This window comes from Strongylocentrotus purpuratus, unplaced genomic scaffold (genome assembly GCF_000002235.5).
Source record: "Strongylocentrotus purpuratus isolate Spur 01 unplaced genomic scaffold, Spur_5.0 spur5_scaffold_13, whole genome shotgun sequence".
In the NCBI taxonomy this organism is placed as follows: Eukaryota; Metazoa; Echinodermata; class Echinoidea; order Camarodonta; family Strongylocentrotidae; genus Strongylocentrotus; species Strongylocentrotus purpuratus.
This window is the reverse complement of record NW_022145598.1, coordinates 5,990,683-6,008,938: the sequence shown is the minus strand read 5'-3', so window position 1 is coordinate 6,008,938 and position 18,256 is coordinate 5,990,683. Positions and strand designations below refer to the sequence as shown.

Genomic DNA, 18,256 nt, shown 5'->3' with positions numbered 1-18,256 from the left:
CCAAATTGTAAAGCTGCCGTAATTTATATTTCAACATGACTAGGAACTGCCGACTTACCTTTTCATTTTTCTTTTCCTTTCTCGTCTGTAACTATAGCTTTTTAATTTTATCGGTTTTTTCTTTTCTTTTTTCTTAACCTTCAGAGAGGAGAGAGAGGAGGGACATACTTTCAGTGAAAATAATTATGTCCTTTTTCTCCCTCCCCCTCTCCCCCCCTCTCTCTCTCTCTCTCTCTCTCTCTCTCTCTCTCAATCTCTCTCTCTCTCTCTCTCTCTCCCTCTTAATTTGTTACTAAATGGGGGGGGGGGGTAAGAGCACTTTTTTTTTTGGTCCCAAAAAAATTCGCAACGACTCAGCCAGGGAAATTTGAACATTTGGCAGACCCATATTTCGTTCAGTTAGGGGGGGGGGGTAAAAACACGTGATTTTTACCTTTTTTAGGGGTTGGCCCCCCCCCCCCTGGCGGTCAAGGGGGGGGGGTGCAAATTTTTAAATTTCCGAGGACCAAAAAAAAATGTGCTCACTACCCCTCCCCTCATCCCCTCATCTTGTATGATGATTATTGTTGTCTCGCCGAAATCTGACTCTCTTAATTTTCATTTATGTATTACATGTAATTAGGAATAATATGATTATTTAATTATGATCATTCCATTCCCTGCTCTCTCTCTCTCTCTCTCTCTCTCTCTCTCTCCCTCTCCCCCTCTCTCTCTCTCTCTCTCTCTCTCTCTCTTCCTTTCTCTCTTTGTACCTCCCCTTTTTTTCCCCATCCCCCCCCTCTCTCTCTCTCTCTCTACTCCATTCGCATTATCACTCTCACTTTCATGAGCATTAATATACCTTCCCCTGCTCTTGTCAGTGGCGGATCCAGGGGGGGGGCCCGGGGGCCCGGGCCCCCCCCCCCCCCTTGAGAAAAAAATCATGTAAAATCACGTGATTTTTACCTTTTTTGGGGGTTGGGTCGGAAGCAAAAAAAAAAAAAAATTGTGCTCTGTACCACCCCCCCCCCCCCCCCCCCCCCCCCACTGAGCGACTTTTCGGCCGGCGCGATTTTCAAATTTTCGGGAGCAAAAAAAAAAAAAGTTGGGCCCCCTCCCCTAAGAAATCCTGGATCCGCGCCTGGCTCTTGTTTATCTTCTGCTAGTACATCCTTTTACGTAATGTACCCGAACGCAATATAATTCTGCTGTATTGTCATTATGTTACAGATATATTTACTATGTTTCGTAATACTATTGTACATGAATCATAATTTACATCACTGTACCTTTGTAAATTGACCCTTTCAGCCTTGTGCTGCTGGTCGATCGTTATAATTATACCAATAAATTAATAATAATAATAATAATAATAAATCTTGGACCTGGTGTCCCCCATTGCCTGCACACATGTCTGATAAGACACCATTCATAATTTGCTGTGCAACACCCATTCACAACATAAAATGGCCATAAGTTTTCTGTGATGGTTGGCACACTTCATAGACTTCATTTAAAAATACTTTTCAAGAGCCACCCCTAAATATCTGCATACACCTCAACATTCAGTGAAACTTGTGTTTTTATATCAGAGCAACATTTTACGATCAAAATTGGTTACCTTGGTCAATTTTGCCAATTTTCTCGGAGAAAGAGCACATTGTAGTCTTCGAAATGAATTGGATATATGCAGTAGTGTTGTTAAAGGCCACAAATGGCGCTATAGCAATATTGGAGCCAACACGGACAGCCAGAGAAGGGTTCAAGCTTGGTGGTCTCCAATTCCCTGCGGTCTCCAATTCCCTGCACCTACCCTACAAGTAAATATTCAATCATGAAAAAATACAATTATACAACATACAAATCGTGTAAATATCAAAAATATAACACACAAAGTCAGCTAGGGGCGGCGAGTCTTTTCATAACCGAGGGGGGGGGGGCGGACGAAATGCAAGATTTTTTTTACAATATTTACTAGTACATTTTGAAGGAGATAATGCGAGGGAGCGTAGCGACCGTGCGAGAAGATTTTTGCAATTTTATGAGTCTAAAGGCTGCACTGTTGGACCCTCAAGAGCTTAAATAATTGTTGCAGTCTTTAGTCAGTATTTGCTTTACCTTTTTTTTTTTAGGGGGGGGGGCTCTTTTACACATTTCCGGGGGACGTCTCCCCCCCTAAAAAAACTTAAGGGGGACGTATCCCCCCGGATCGCCGTCCCTGTTCAAAGTACAAACAACGACAATGCTATATTTCGTTTAAAAAACAATTTTTTTTTTAAATTACCTTGGCCTTATTTAATAACATAATAATATATATATAATATGTTGAGGATAAATTATTCTAGCAAGATTGTTATATATCGCAGCTTTGAATACGTAGCTTGAAAACGATAAAGAGCTTGGAAAATAAGACTTTTACTTATATTAGGGCCAATGATTTATATCTATACCTGTCTTCAACGGTGTCGATTTGTATCCGTGGTTGGGGGGGGGGGGATGATAGGTGCCAAAATATTTTCGGCAATGGATCAAAGCAACCAAGAGGTAGAAGCGTGTGGCAGGTTGCACCCCTCCCTTACAAGACTTTTTCAAGTCACCCTCAATAAAGATAAAAATTCCGAGAATATAGGACCCATGTGGGTCCCACATGGCTTGTAACTTTGGTAGCGAATCACTTACAGAGCGCGCGAAGCGCGCGACCTAGGGGGAATGGGTGCAGAGAGGGGGTTTTCCCGTCCCGCGCAAAGCGCGGAAGCTTTAATGTTTTATTAAATTATTAGAGAAAGAAGACGATTCGTTGTACCGTTCTCGACTCTTAATCCTTGTCTAAATTTAGTTTATTTTGACGTTTCATTAAATTATTAGAGAAAGAAGACTATTCGTTGTACCGTTTTCGACTCTTAATCCTTGTTTGAATCAAGTTCCCCTTCCTCCGCGCGTAGCGCGGAATCTCTGACATTTCATTAAATTATTAAAGAGAAGAAGACGATTCGTTGTACCATTTTTTACTCTTAATCCGTTGTCTGAATTCAGTCCCCCCCCCCCCCCCCTCCCGCGCGAAGCGCGGAAGCTTTATTGTTTCATTACATTATTACAGAAAGATGACGATTCGTTGTACCGTTCTTGAATCTTAATCCTTGTCTAAATTCAGTTTTTTTTTACGTTTCATTATATTATTAGGGAAAGAAGACGATTCGTTGTACCGTTCTCGAATCTTAATCCTTGTTTGAATTCAGTTCCTTTAAGTTTCATTAAGTTATTAGAGAAAGAAGACGATTCGTTGTACCATTCTCGACTCTTAATCCTTGTTTGAATTCAGTTTCTTTTGAAGTTTCATTAAATTATTAGAGAAAGAAGACGATTCGTTGTACCATTCTCGACTCTTAATCCTTGTTTGAATTCAGTTTCTTTTGAAGTTTCATTAAATTATTAGAGAAAGAAGACGATTCGTTGTACCATTCTCGACTCTTAATCCTTGTCTGAATTCAGTCCCACCCCCCCCCCCTCCTCCCGCGCGAAGCGCGGAAACTTTGACGTTTCATTACATTATTAGAGAAAGATGATGATTTGTTGTACCGTTCTCGACTCTTAATCCTTTTTTTTTCCTACGTCCTCTTCCTTTCTTCTTTCTCTCTCTCTCTCTCTCTCTCTCTTGGGCCTGCGTTTTTTTTTTCTCGTTTTTTTTGTTTTGTTTTGAGGGGGCAATCGCCCCCCTGGCTTAGCGCCTGTATCCTCTCTGTCTCTCATTATCTCTCTCTCCCACTCTCTACTTCTTTTTTTTTTTTGCACTTTTGCGCTTCGCGCTTAACATTTAGCTCGTTGCTTTTCAAAGCTGCGGATTTGCATTTGGCGCACTGCATTTCTATAATGCCGTTGATTGAATAAATTGAATAATCAATTCCTGATGAAGCCGTATGAGCGAGAATTCCATTTATTCTTGTCTCATATACGGTTGTCTCATTTACATATGTTTTATGAAAATGAGATAGCAAAATGTGTATATTGATGGTCATCTTGCGAGTAATAACCATTAACTACTCTCTTCGGGCTCTCATCATTAATTTTTCTCTTCATTTTTTTTTTTTTTTTTTGATGGTGAATTATTGGGGGGGGGGATGATTGTACAGGCCACCCCCCCCCCCCCACCTGAAATATTGGGGGGATATATCCCCCCATCCCCCCCCCCCCCCCCGGGATCGACACCCATGCCTGTCTTACAAAATGCAATCGCATATCTTTTTTAAGACAGGCCCCAGATTGTTTTCTGATTTTAGCTGATGTACCTTACTAGATATATACTACTTCTCTATGACCTTACTCAAACAAGAACGACATGGGCGCCGTAGATGGCAGCAAATCGAAACCCAGTAGCGTTCATCTAGCTTGTCAACATGGCGAACTTCGATGTGCCTTCATGGTAAGAATGATGTCGGTGTTGAGCGTGCATATTTTCGCTTTGCTGGTTGAAGAATTCCCGTTCAATTTAATGTATGATGTGTTATTATTCATGGATGTTTGCATAATTGCATAAAGCGGTACATTCAAAAGTGAACATGATTTTTGGTTGACGGGCCTGGGCGACCAGGTCCCAGCAAATTGGTCATTTTTTGATGCAGTGCAGTGCAGTGTATCACTGCAGTGAAATCTGTATGCGTGAGGCAATCATGATCTTTCCTCATCCACTACTGTAGGCCCATATATGATAATTTGTGTATGTGGGAGGTGGGGGGGGGGGGGGGTCTTTTGCCCTTAGATTTAATGAATAATATCAAATAGCTTGCATGGTTGATAATATTTTCCCAACACAAGTTGTAAAAGATTCATGAAATATTGCTTGTAAACTTCTGCATATTGCTATGTTTAATTACATTTTTAAATCAACTGTCTGGATGTCAGGGGGGCCTGCGCCTAGCCTAGGCCGCGCAGGTCCGAGAATAAGGATCGTCCGCACAAACTAGGATCGTCTCTGTGAACAAAGACAGACGCGTCCGCACTTCGCTGACGATTCTCATTTCCGTTCCGCGCGTATGCGATGCGAAAAACTGGTTCAGCAATAATTTTCTTAATGCATTTTACATTGACTTTGTATGTAGATCTAGTTTGTACAGAGACTTTCTTGTTACGAGTGATAAATCCTTGGGAAGACGGACAACTCATGAAACTAAACGGTGAACTGGGGGTATTTTATTACATGGAATCCACGGTTCAGGAACCCAAAGCCCACAGAGCCCACGTCTGCAAAATGCGGACGATCCTCATTTTTCAGGACCCATTTTATCGGGTTAAATATACAAGGATATCCTCGTCTTTGTGGATGATCCTTATTCTCGGACTATAGTGCCCCTACTGGGTATACACAACCTGTCTGTTCAGACACACAATGTCTGGGAAAATATCGGTTTCAAATTTAGAGCCGAATTGATTACAATTTTGTAGCAACTTTAGAATACCCCTCCACAAAAATTTACTAGGGGGCCGTTTCTCAAAACCATCATAACTTCACAAGTCTAACTTCTTGGACGTCTTTCGAAAAACTGGCCCCAGACATTCGTCAATGGAGCTACATCTAAAGACTTTTTTAAAGTAACACTAAACCTAGTCGTAAGGGTCATTCCCAGCAATTCACCCAATATGGTTTTACCGGTAACCCAACCATTTAAACCGACTGAAGAGGCCTGAAGCCATTCATCCTGTTCACACTTTAGGCCTATATGAACTTCTTATTCTATTTCTATTCAAGTGCTGCTGACATTTAGGATGGATATATGACTAGAAAGAGCTACTAGTATATTATTGTAACTAATCATTAAAGTCTCTAAATTGGCTATTTGGTGTAAAATTATGAATATACAAATTCACATTTTCTTTCACTCTGGTTCATTTGATAACAAATATTTTTTTCAACTAGGAAGGAATAGAAAATATGATTAAATGTTGCCAATTTGAGGAGGTAAAACTGATGAATTTAGTAAAAAAGAAAACACTGAACTGTTTTACATGTAGGTTAAGAAATAGGGTCACATAAGTGTTATTAAGAAGCCTTTTTAACCATTTCATACATGTACATGTACAGTATATGAAACATCATTGTGATTGTTTGATTTCTAGGGCTGGTAAAGCTCCTGCTGGACTGCATCTTGATGTCATGAAAGATGGCAAGATGATAGAGGTGAGTAAATTGTCTTGGATGATTGATGTTAACCTTTGATATTATTGACGAGGTCTAAATCATTGGCCAGCTTTCATTAGTCTTCAACTGATCAAACATGAATTTTAGAGAAACATACTTGTATAATTTGGGATATCTGAAGTAAAAATTGTTAAGAAGTAGAAATGATATGTATGGAATCAGTTGTATTTGCATCCCTTTAAATATTCAACATTCTCTCTCCTTTTTTCTTCAGAAATGATGGTTGATGAGAAGAACTGTTATTACTTTGGACGTAACTCCATCGTGTGTAACTTCATCCTTGATCATTCGTCATGTTCCCGTGTTCATGCTGCACTACTCTGGCACAAGAATCTTAATAGATCATTTATTGTGGATCTAGGAAGCAGTAAGTAATTCAATGAAGAGGTTCATCTGATTGGGTGTACAACTGAAACAAAACAATAACCAAGGACAAAAAATGATGTCAATATACCTCTTAAATAGGCTGTAAGTGTTCTGTAAGTTTCTTCAGATCAATGTGTGGGCTTTAATACCTCAATCATGCTGCACCACAGTACATGTACATGTCAACTCCAAAATTACTGATTTCTTGGCCATCGGGGTGATTAATTTTGTTGTTTGGTCTGTTAGTCTTGTTTGTGTGACTATGGTATTATGTACATGAAGACTCTTGGTTGTAATATTCAATTGTCTATTTTAATAGATGACATGTTAACATTGTGCCAAGGCATTGGTCAGAAGAAGTGTGCTAAACAAAGCTCATCTGATGATTTTAATTCACTGATTTCTTGAAAATAAATCTTTGCAATAATGTGCTCTGTTTTCTACCAGTAGCCTCATGATCAAGGCGTTTTATACTGTCTCTCATTGCTAGTAAAGTAAAGCACCTTGAGAAGACATCAAGGCGTTGAATGTTAAATATGAGGCTTGACATTCAAGCTACAGCGTATTCTTGTTTTAAGATAAAAGTATTAGCTTTCCTTTGTTTAAAACTTTTTGATGAAGGAAGGATGCAACCCACATAAATTTTGCCCTAGAATGCTTGCATTTTCCAAAGAGAGTCAAAATGACCATCTTACAATGTAATTATTATTGTAAAAGGACTCCACACTAACATTTTTGGAAAGGGTTTTGATTAAACTTTTTCCAGTCTGTATGCATTAACCCTATGTGAAAAGTTCTAAATTTGGGAGGTCCAGACTTGGATTTCAGGTGCCTTATGTCTCCCCGGTGTTAAGCAGTGGAATGTTACAATTCATATTGGTGCAATTCGAGGGGTCAGTGACACAAAGACTTAACTCTATTTTGGCCATTTTGAGAAAAAGTGGTTTATGTGTCACTGAGCACTTGGGCCTTAACGAGTTAAGTCTATGTTTCACTAGCCATTGACTTCGATGGGGTGTTGGGTGGAGTTAAGTCACTGTGTTTCCTGGAAAGCCCACATTTTTCTGAGCATTTTGATATCAAAAACTCATTTTGGCAAAAATATGGAGTTATGTCTTTGTGTCACTAAACCCTTGAATTGTTCTTCCATTGTTAGAAAAGGTTGTATTCACTGTTATCATGGTTATTATTGATGAAGAGGTGTCGTGGTCGAATGGATATGTCACCGTGACCGGACTGTCTATCACAAAGTCCGTGGTTCGAGTCCCGCCGCGGCACTAATGTCCTTTGGCAAGACATTGATCTACATTTGCCACACTCAACCCAGGTGATGTAAATGGGTACCTGGCAGGAATTAATTCTTTGAAATGCTAGAGCATCGTTATGGCAGCAAAGCTAAAGCCGGGGTAATAATCTCAAAGTTTGAAGCGCTTAGTGATTGTAAGAAGCGCTATATAAAAAAAGACTGAGTATTATTATCATGGTTATTATTGATGTTATTCTTCTTGTTCAGCTCATGGAACCTTCCTAGGTTCAATCTGTCTTGAGATCCAGAAGCCTCAGCAGATCCCTGTAGACAGCGTGATCAGGTTTGGTGCTTCATCTCGCTCATACATCCTAAGAGAGAAACCACAGACCACTGTATCTGTTACAGTCAAACCATCTGATAGTGATGTCCTGGATAAGAATGAAGATGACATGTCGAGTGGTCTATTAGGACTACCGGAGGAAGAGAATGATGTAAGTAGCCACAAGTAAAAAAAACAGGAGTATAATGGTAGACCATTTAAGCTACATGTACACACTTTGTTTTCTTAGGATTAAAGTGCTTTACATGTAAATGAGTGTTTTAGGACAATTTCATGGGAACATTGCACTTTGTCAGAGCATGTGAATGGGTTCATTATATGATCTATTAGCACCTACATTGGGGGTGGATGTATATATCGTACAAAGCTGTCAGGCTGATTATGATAGATGCATGAACAGCCTTAACAAGAATAGATAGATCCTGTAATGAACGAATGAAACATCAATCATTTGTTTTATACCAAATCCTTGTTATTTGAATATTATATTTGAATTATATTTGAATACAAATATTAATTTCATGAACGTTTCATGTCACTATTACTGACAAATAAACCCCAAGTTTAATAGGCTTATTTTAGCACACACAGAAAAAAGTGCACTTACCTCTACACATGTCAATGTGCAGAGGGACGCACGCACAGTGTAAGCGCATAGATCTCTGCACACACACAGCGAGTAGTCTATTCACATGTCACTTAAGTAATATTGTGTTTTTAATATAACCATGTGGAACTCGTAACATACCGGGTAAAGAAAAAAAATACATATTGGGAATTTGAACACTTTAATTTACCATTAGGCAAATTTTTTAGTGCTAATAATGTGACACAGAAGATGTTTTATATTATGAAGTCCTTTGCTACTATTATGTACTACTATGTAGGGTGCTGTCATCGGGAACCAACGTACAGAAGTTGTTTGTTGTTTGTTTTAAAGGGGGGAAAAAGTAACTAGAAAAAAAGGCTTAAGCTCAGAATACATCAACCATTTTTCTGCTGCTTTTTTAATTTACTCTTTTCTCTCTTGTGTTAAACAAGGTACTTGTTAAAAAGATAAAATTGAAAACCATCTTCTTTTGATAGGATTAAAACATAATGGTTATCAATTAGCTTGTTATAATAACTCTTGAAGATTTTAAGTCATTGAGTTAGATTAATTTATTTATAACTTAGAAATAATGAACATATATTTGTGTTATTGCTACCCATACAATTTCTGAGCTGACTTGAAGGGATGGATTGTAGATTGTAGATAAATGTACGTTTGATGTAAATATGTGCTGTCATGAATTATTTCATTTTTCCTCAGAACCTGACTGAATTCAATACTGTACATAACAAGAGGATAGGAGCTATAGGCTTTGATGAAGCCCAAGAATCACAAAGGACCAAGAGGAAAAGAAGACACTCACATGTCTCTTTCGGAGAAGAAGATGAAGTTATTAATCCAGGTAATGTATTAATCCATTGTTGCCTATGGGAGCCGTATGGCTCCTGTGTAAACTCCTTAAAGGGCGATCCAACCTTTGGAATAATTTCATCGTATAAGAGCAGAAAAATAAGAGAAACAGAATGGCGAAAGTGACATAAATCAGACAAATATTAAGAGGGTAATGAATTTTTGAAATATAACATTATTTTTCTATGCGATTCTCAAATTTGCTCTTTGGTCAGAGGATTTGTGACATAGTCCTAGACAACTTCTGTTGTCTGTTGTACAAAAAGATCTTTGATTTCTGGGTTTTTTTTTCCCTCCCATGTGCCTGCACTCATGAAGTATATGGATAGCGTAGTGTTATAGATTATCTCAAGAGAAAAGACCCTCCTGAGCCGTACAGTTTGAAAAATTTACAGTTTGGTAATTTTCTGCAAATGGGATAGTTGTCCCGCATTAGTAACATTAGTGACATTACCAATGCAGCCAAAAGCCCATAGGTGTCTAAAAAGTAAGGTGGTCCAGAGTGTGCCTAGGCAAACCGCACCATATCTTGACAAGCGCCTGAACGCAAAATGATCTGTAGCATAGCATGTACCAGAAGTGATCGAGCATGCCAAATTGCAAACGTTGTAGTTGTACCAAATTAGTAGGCCTGGACGTTTGCAGAATGAACCACCTTGCACCATACGCACTGGAGCACCATTGGTTGGTAGAGTACGATTCGCTTTCAAAATCGCTTGAACATACCCTAAGATGCCTTTACCTTCACAGGACTATACTTCTGTATTTCCAATTTCTTTTCTTTTTTACAGAGGATGTAGACCCATCGATTGGCAGATTTAGGAATCTTGTATCTGTATCAGTGATCCCGATGAAGGTAACTTCTCAATGTGTATGGCATTTAAATAAGGCAACAAATCATTTAAACAAATTTAATCAATGTATCTTGGAATGGAATGGTGGTGCACATCTCAATAATGACATAACTTCCATGAACACACTTACATGTACATAGTTCTGTGTTGGTTGATTTCTTAATATAAGATTCTCATATAAAGCAAAAACTATTTTGATATGGGCACCAACGTTTCATTCCAGTTAAGAAATTGGCAGCTCTGTGACGTGTCTTACGAGCTCCCCTTCTATTTGCTCTGTATTGATTGACTTCCCCTTTCACCATAGATTAGAAATTAGAGAAGTTTGATTGCTCAACCAGCCCCACTCACTTGTAACCTGTAATTTAGAAGAAAAAATGTCAACTGTCCATATGCAGATTACAATAGTAATACATGATTTTGTTGAGGCAACTACAATACAGATCCGTCATCCCAGTTCATACATGGATGCTAATTCTGTGTTATTTGAGTTTTAATTGAGTTTCAGTCCAGTCAAAATGCATAACATGTATGTAAAACCATACAAAATCTGGCTTATGATAATTTTTATTATTCAAGCAATTTTAATCTTCATTGCAGACAGTCAGATACATGTATGTAGTTGGAAATTGAATGATGCTTTGGGAGGACTTGAAAATATTGTTGTTCTCGTTATTTTGTTTGTTGGTTTTGTGTGGTTGGTTTTTCCGCAGCTTTTCTAACAAAATTCACTTCCTTTTTTAACTCTTACAGAAGAAAAAGATGGAGGATTCATCCGGTCTTGTTGGTGATCCGTCAGTGAAAACAATGCAAGGATTTAACTATGGTCCCAATCTTTATGATAACTTACCTTTGTCAAGTGGTGATCCTAACTCAGAGACACCTTTATCACCATCATCTATGACTCCGTTTGGATCAAGTAGTACCCTAGGACTGTTCAAACCTCTCAATCTGGCTCCAGACGTAGAGCAAGCACCTCCCATGCCAACCATAAACATTGCACCTACACCTGTACCTGTGGCTAGCATTGGACCAGTAGGACCCAAGAAGAAGAAGTACGCCAAGGAGGCATGGCCGGGAAAGAAACAAGCGCCCTCGCTCTTGTTATAGTGAGAAGATCGCCATGGCAACAGACTGATTTGTAAATGGAATTCATCATTTCTTGGCGGGACACACTCTTGTCATTTGTTTCATTCAGAATTGTTCTTGTTGATGCTGCAGTAAGGAGTGTACATTGCGCATGTGAAGGTTTTGTAAAATGTGTATTATTTGTATGCCATAGGAGGTATTATTAGAAATGGTTCAATCAATTTCAAAATAGCAATTTTGATTTTCAAATGGTGTAAGAGTAACCAGATACTTGTAGCTAGTCTTTCTCTGGGACATCTTTCAAACTACATGTAAGTCGGTCAGGAAAAATAGGAAAAACACTAAGCACATTAATCAATCTCACTGGAGCTAAATATTGATATATTGCTGTTCTTTGTGATACGTTTGCATACTTTTACTACTGTATGATTTAGTCTGTATACAAACACAAGGTTTAACCCTTTAAGGGGCAGTGGAGGGGGCAGGATCAGCCCGCTTTCCCATTTTCTAGTTATCACGATATCTCAATAACAACTTGAGGTATGAACTTCAAATTGGTGATAGTGTGTATCAACTTAAGAAGACAATCTGATAAGATTTTGGGGTAAGCAGGTGAAAGGTCATAGAGGTCAATATCCACAAAATGTCATTTTTTGCCGTGTTTTCGCAATGTCTCAGGTGCGAGTTGAGCCATGAACATGGTACTAGTGTACATCACCATAGTGAGACAAAATGATTAGATAATTGGGTAAAAGAAGGTCAGATGTCAAAGGTCAGCAAGTCATGAAATTAAAGATTGTTTTACCTTGTTATGACCAAATCAATGACTATTCTAAGCTATTTTAGTTGTGAACTTAAAACCTGTAACTAGTATGGATCACTTTAGAGGGACAAGTGATCAGATTTGTTGATTGTCAGGTCAAAGATCATGAAGGCCAATCAGCATAATATATTAGTATAGGCTTTTTGCTCTCATCGTGATATTCCAAGAATAATTCAAGCCAGGATCTTGCATTTGTCTTGTTTTTAGTAAGTTTTGGGACAATCCATCAGATGTAATGTAATGCTTAAAATAATCTTTAAAAAATCTTTAAATTTAACGAACTCTTTCTTTTTTATGATACCAGAAATCTATCTAGTACTTGAATCACAAATTGACTCGGCAAAAAGCCTTAATTATCTTTCCTACTTTCCAAGACACCCTTTGCAACCATTTTTGACTGAATAAGATTATGAGGAATGGCAGATGTGAACAATTTGTATTGTGCTTTGAATTCATGTTAGCAACTGTCCTTATGTATGTGTCATCAAAACATACCTGAATAGTTACTTCTTAGGCGGTATCGATTTGGAATTATTTTACAGTTATCTTTATTAGCAGTGGTACAAAATAAATTTTGTGTGGCACATACAGAATACAGAGATTTTACAATCCTACAAAGTGAAAGGCATACTGATGCTCACTGTGTGAAGGGGGTTATAATGCAGGAATATCAGATTGAAGGCTATTGCCTAATTTCAAGTTCGGTTTCCTCTCTGTTTTAGGCTTTATATTGCCCAGAATATTGGAGCTCTAACCTGTCTCAGGCTATTTTCAGGCTTATTGAATTAAACCAAGGATATCCCTGCCCAACCAATGCTACATTCAGCTACACAATGCGTAAAATTTGTCATTAGAGTTAGTAGTTTGTCTCATATTCTACAACCTTTACTTGTGTTTAGTGTTGGAATCTATAGTGTAGTATTTGGGGCTTGTTATGTACATGTATTTTAAACTCTGTAATATTTGCTTTTGCCACAACAGGTTTGTAAAAAAAATAATAATAATAAAGATGTTACAAAGTGCAAGATTTTTAGTTACAGTAATGTTGTTTTTTATGGAGGTTGTCATTAGTTTCATATGCTTAAAATACCACATACTTATAGAAATTGCTTATTTTGTGCAAACATTTCTTTACTCACACAAAATCATTAAAACACTAATGAAATTGGAATTACCTAAAGTGTCCACATGGTTATTAGTGCAATAAGTTATCTCTTAAATATAAACAAAACTCGTTTTATACCCTTCAAACACCCCCAATGTACACCAAACAGCAGATATGACAATTAATTTATTGATTAATACTTGCCCTTAAAACAAAAAAGTAACTCTAGATTTCTCTGAGTGATTTATTGATGAATGTCTAACATGGAATGGCCATTTACATAATATTACAACATCTATATCTAATGGTGTAGGAATTATCTATGAAATGAAAACAATTTTAACTAAACAGATTCTGTTCGTATTGTATAATTCAATGGTACATCCATATATTAATTATTGAAATATTGTTTTGGCAAGTTGCATAAACAAAACTAAATCCCATCTATTTTTTTGAAAAGAAAAAGCGTCCTCCGCCATTCCACAACACGTTTGTTATAAACTCTACAATCCATTCTTATCTGACACAAAACTCAGAACTGAACTTTCATTTGATAAACCCCATATTGCTAATTGCTTAAACCTAACGGACACCATGGCCCTGACCTATGGAATAGTCTCCCAAGTACTGTTAAATTATGAACTATGATCTATTCTTCCAAGGCTAGCATGAAGCGTAAATTGTTATCAGCATACAATTACAAATAATAAAAGTCAAGGTTTCTAAACGCAAGCACTCGCGCACACAGTTGCACATGCACATACATAAACAAGAACATAACACGTTTCACAAAAGACATAATTATACACAATTAAAGTTGACTCATTTCATTTTAAGCCTTTTTAGAACATCCATTTCCTTCATTATGTTGCTGTTATAATTAATTTCTTTCTGATTATATATAAAGGTATTGTATGTTTGGTCCCCCATATTATAGGTTCCTTTCCTGAGGCTGCCATCACGTTCCCAAACTCTAGCTTAAGATGGCGATCTCCTGCATTTTTCAACTATATTTTGTTTGTTAATGTATGATTATTTAATTGATTTATACTATGATATGATTTAAGATGTATTTTGACTTGTGTTAATAATTACAATTATGTACCTAGTTCGTATATTTTCCCTTGCCAACATCCAATGCAGTTTGCAAAACCATTGATGTAGCCCTTTGTTAAAGTTGACAAAAGCACTGTGCCCAGAATGTATAAAGCCTAGTATTATAATTCATGGTTGTTTGAATGAAACAACTTTAACCTGTGTCTGGAGATTTCGATATACAGTGCGTCCCAGAAAAAACGAAACCGAGAATTATCAATGGTTTATCATAACTTAATCACAATTATAATTGATAAATGACACATATTTGTTAACCGTAGATCCTCTTTCATTTGATGCGACTCATATGATACACATTTCATGCATGAGTGATTAAAAACAACTGGAAGAGAGGTTACCAAAAAGTCATTTGATAGTTCTGATGGACTCATAGTTAATTTAGATAGTTTGGTTTGGTAATTTTTGCTCAATCAAGCTCCACTTGACCCCCCCCCCCCCCCCCCCCCCCCATGAACTTTGATGTGACCTTCTTGGGTTTGAACTTTCATTTGCACTTGACAGTGTTTTCATTAGAGCCAGACCAATCCAATTCTTGTTTGGAGGCATTTCCTGAAATGAACCTTGCGCAAACATTAAGATAACAATTCTGTCGTGAATGGATGTGAGAAACATTGCTTCTCACTTGAATTTGACAGGAAATTGAATATGTTTGCCATTTACATCGCAAATTATCTTTTCAGTAGTAACTTTCACTGAATATGTAAGAAAGTTTAAGGACAAGTATTATAGCAGGCATGATTGTTTTGCCAATCAGGGTACTAGTTCAGGAAAACTTTTGGACTTGTTTCCAAAATATTTTCATATTTAAATGCCTAAGGTATGAACTTTCCTATACTTCTTCTATATTCATCGGTGAGGGGTTGTGCCTGCATATAAGGAGAGAACTACCTTTCTGACTATTCATCATATCTAACAGTAACTTGTAGTGTCACTTGTCCTAATCATGAAGGTTTCTAGTTCACCGTCTCTTTAAAACTTGGCCAGCTTAATGAAGCAAATACATAATGGTAAAATTCCATGATTTCATATGAGTTATAAAAAATGATAGTAATAATAGTAATAATGATAATAATAATGACATGAATTAGATCAATATATATTTATATATAGTGCAGCTACTACATGTATATGAATATTCCCTTCTTGGCTGTGATGGAAACAAAAACTAACAGTGCTACATTGAAGACACACGACCAAAATCTATTCAAAAGCTTCTGAACACAAGTGCATTTTTTAACAAAACTTTGCAGAAAGCAACAGATGATGCAGTCTTCAGAGAGCCAGTCGAGCATTAACATGTTATTACTTTAGAGATCCCTTCTGGCTCACTAGAGTCAATATGTACTGAACAGTCCTTTTTTATAATTATTTATTGTGACAGCACAATACCTATGTAGAAATGTGTAAAAACCTGTCAAATAGCTTGATCCCCTTATCAAACTGACAATAGGAATTTGTATATAATAAACTGTATTATACATTTGGTACAAAATAGTTACATTGTTTTACTTATCTATGTTTCATTGTGGAAGATATAGGGATGTGTATGTACACTTGGGGTGATATTCTCGAAAGCGGACTAACTTTAGTCCATGGTTTAATCCACCGACTAAGTATGGAATGCCAAGTGTCCATATGAATATATTTTTGAAATAATTTGATATGTCCCTCAATTACCATGATAACATAATTATATCATAGTTATATTGTTGTTTATTAATTATTTTATTACATTTTATTTTAATTTAGTTACAGATTAAATTATTCAAAAACATATTCATATAGACACTTGGCATTCCATACTTAGACGGTGGATCAAACCATGGACTAAGGTTAGTCCGCTTTCGAGAATACCACCCTTGAAGTTTATATTTGTGAGAAAGAGTTGGGTAGCTCATCCCCCCCCCCCCCCCCCATAAAGATGAATGGTCTGAGAATGTACATTTTCCCATTTTCGTTTGGTTTGGGGACCGCTCCCCCCCCCCCCCATTTCCCCCTCCATTTTGCCATTATGTCTTTGTACAAGTATATATTATTTTTTTTGCTGTTGTTCTTCTGTTGCCTGCTTGCTTGTTAGAAAATTTTGTCCTGTTCCTCCATTCAAAACATTGTAGCGTCGACCTTGTGTGCCTACTACATCGATCACATTATCTTAATTGACTCATTCAATAAGATCTTAGCGAAACTTGCTAATGTCTTTCAAGTACCTAGTAAGAGAAAGCACCTTAATAATAAATATATCCACGCCACGAAGTATGCAAGCACTTGGCGCTACTTTTGAAATTATGAAAAGAATTCTATGTCGGTAACATTACAAATATCTAAAAATATTTAACCAAACATGAAAAGAAGCTCGCATGCGTATGCCGTGAACCATTTTTTCCCTTTTTTTTCTTTTCGTTTTTCTTTCTCACATAATGTTGAAAAAGAGAATTTCTATGACAATGGGTGAACGACATTGCCATGACCTTAATGCCTTCAGGATCGGAGTAATTCAAAAGGTTCGGATTTTATCGAGGGAACTTTACCCCGTGTGAAACTACTCTGCTTCCATTAAAGGACAGATCGACTATGACTGGCCTTTGAATGAACCGTACTCTCAATCTCACTTTCTTTCCCCTCCCTCTCCATGTCTTGCTTGGCTCTCCTATACCGCCTCTGATACATTCTTTTGTAATTGTTCATTCAAAGTCATTACTACTCTCGTGCATCTCTTGTCATTAGATGTATATTGCATGACCTGATATGTGTCGCAAACATGAAGTTGCATGTGTCTTCGATATCTCATCTCAAGAACTATTAATACCCCTCAGAAAATTGGAAACTCAATTTTTATCGATTACATCATCAATAGTTCGTTTAATAAGTGTGTTTATTCCTAATTAAGATTATACCATATTTTGTATGATTTGCGGCCATGCATGGAGTAAACAGTATATTAAATTACGTGGCAGGCCGGGTCAATAGTGAAAAGTTGCAGAATCCACAAGTAGACACGGGTAATGTTATGCAGAGAACTCTTCTTTCTTTGACATAAGTGTGATTTTTCGTAAATGTCTGTGGGGCTAAATTATAAAGAATCTGAAAATGAAATTCTTGCACTATGGTGACACGTTGGGCAAGATTAGCTTCTATCTGGTCATCAACTTTCTGAGGCAGCATGCATCATTCAACAAATGTTGAAAGCAGGAATTCTATAATAATATGTTAAAGCGCCTTTTTTTTCGACAGAGATGAATTCATGTGAAATGAAATGTATTTCGTGCTTGTTTAGTGCTTGCATGTTTATTCAACGTTATACTTTATGCATGTTTGTATTATTTCAGAGTGTATGTTTCTCATCTGTAAACACAACAGCCCTTTACTTTTCAAAGAAAGAAGAATGCACAGCCGAACAAGAGCAGTGCATTTTCCAACTTTTCGCTTTTGACCTTACTACTTATTATGAGCTACAGAAGATTCCATGCCTGGAAATCCCCCCGAAATTGGTTAATTATTTCTTATTAATATTTCATCTTCCCAAGTACAGCAGCACCCCCTTCTCGGTATAAGAGCAGCCTTTCAAATCGGAGTACCTGGGAATTTAAACAAAATTAAATAGATGTTCTTCAGCATTTCTGGTGCTCCAGAAGAAGGAGCTGAAGGATATCCACGAGGAGCTGGTGGCAACATAGGGAACAATG

General features: G+C 37.3%; 1 protein-coding gene across 1 annotated transcript; it reads left to right on the top strand.

Annotated features, from left to right (window-relative positions):
• The first annotated feature begins 4,367 nt into the window (after nt 1-4,367).
• Nucleotides 4,368-13,377, top strand: LOC763165 (nuclear inhibitor of protein phosphatase 1). The gene is made up of 7 exons (XM_030982771.1): nt 4,368-4,396; nt 6,088-6,152; nt 6,384-6,536; nt 8,049-8,275; nt 9,437-9,578; nt 10,378-10,442; nt 11,194-13,377. The coding sequence occupies exons 1-7, from the start codon at nt 4,371-4,373 to the stop codon at nt 11,548-11,550; spliced, it is 1,035 nt and encodes a 344-aa protein (XP_030838631.1). The 5' UTR covers nt 4,368-4,370; the 3' UTR covers nt 11,551-13,377.
• The last annotated feature ends 4,879 nt before the right edge of the window (nt 13,378-18,256 follow it).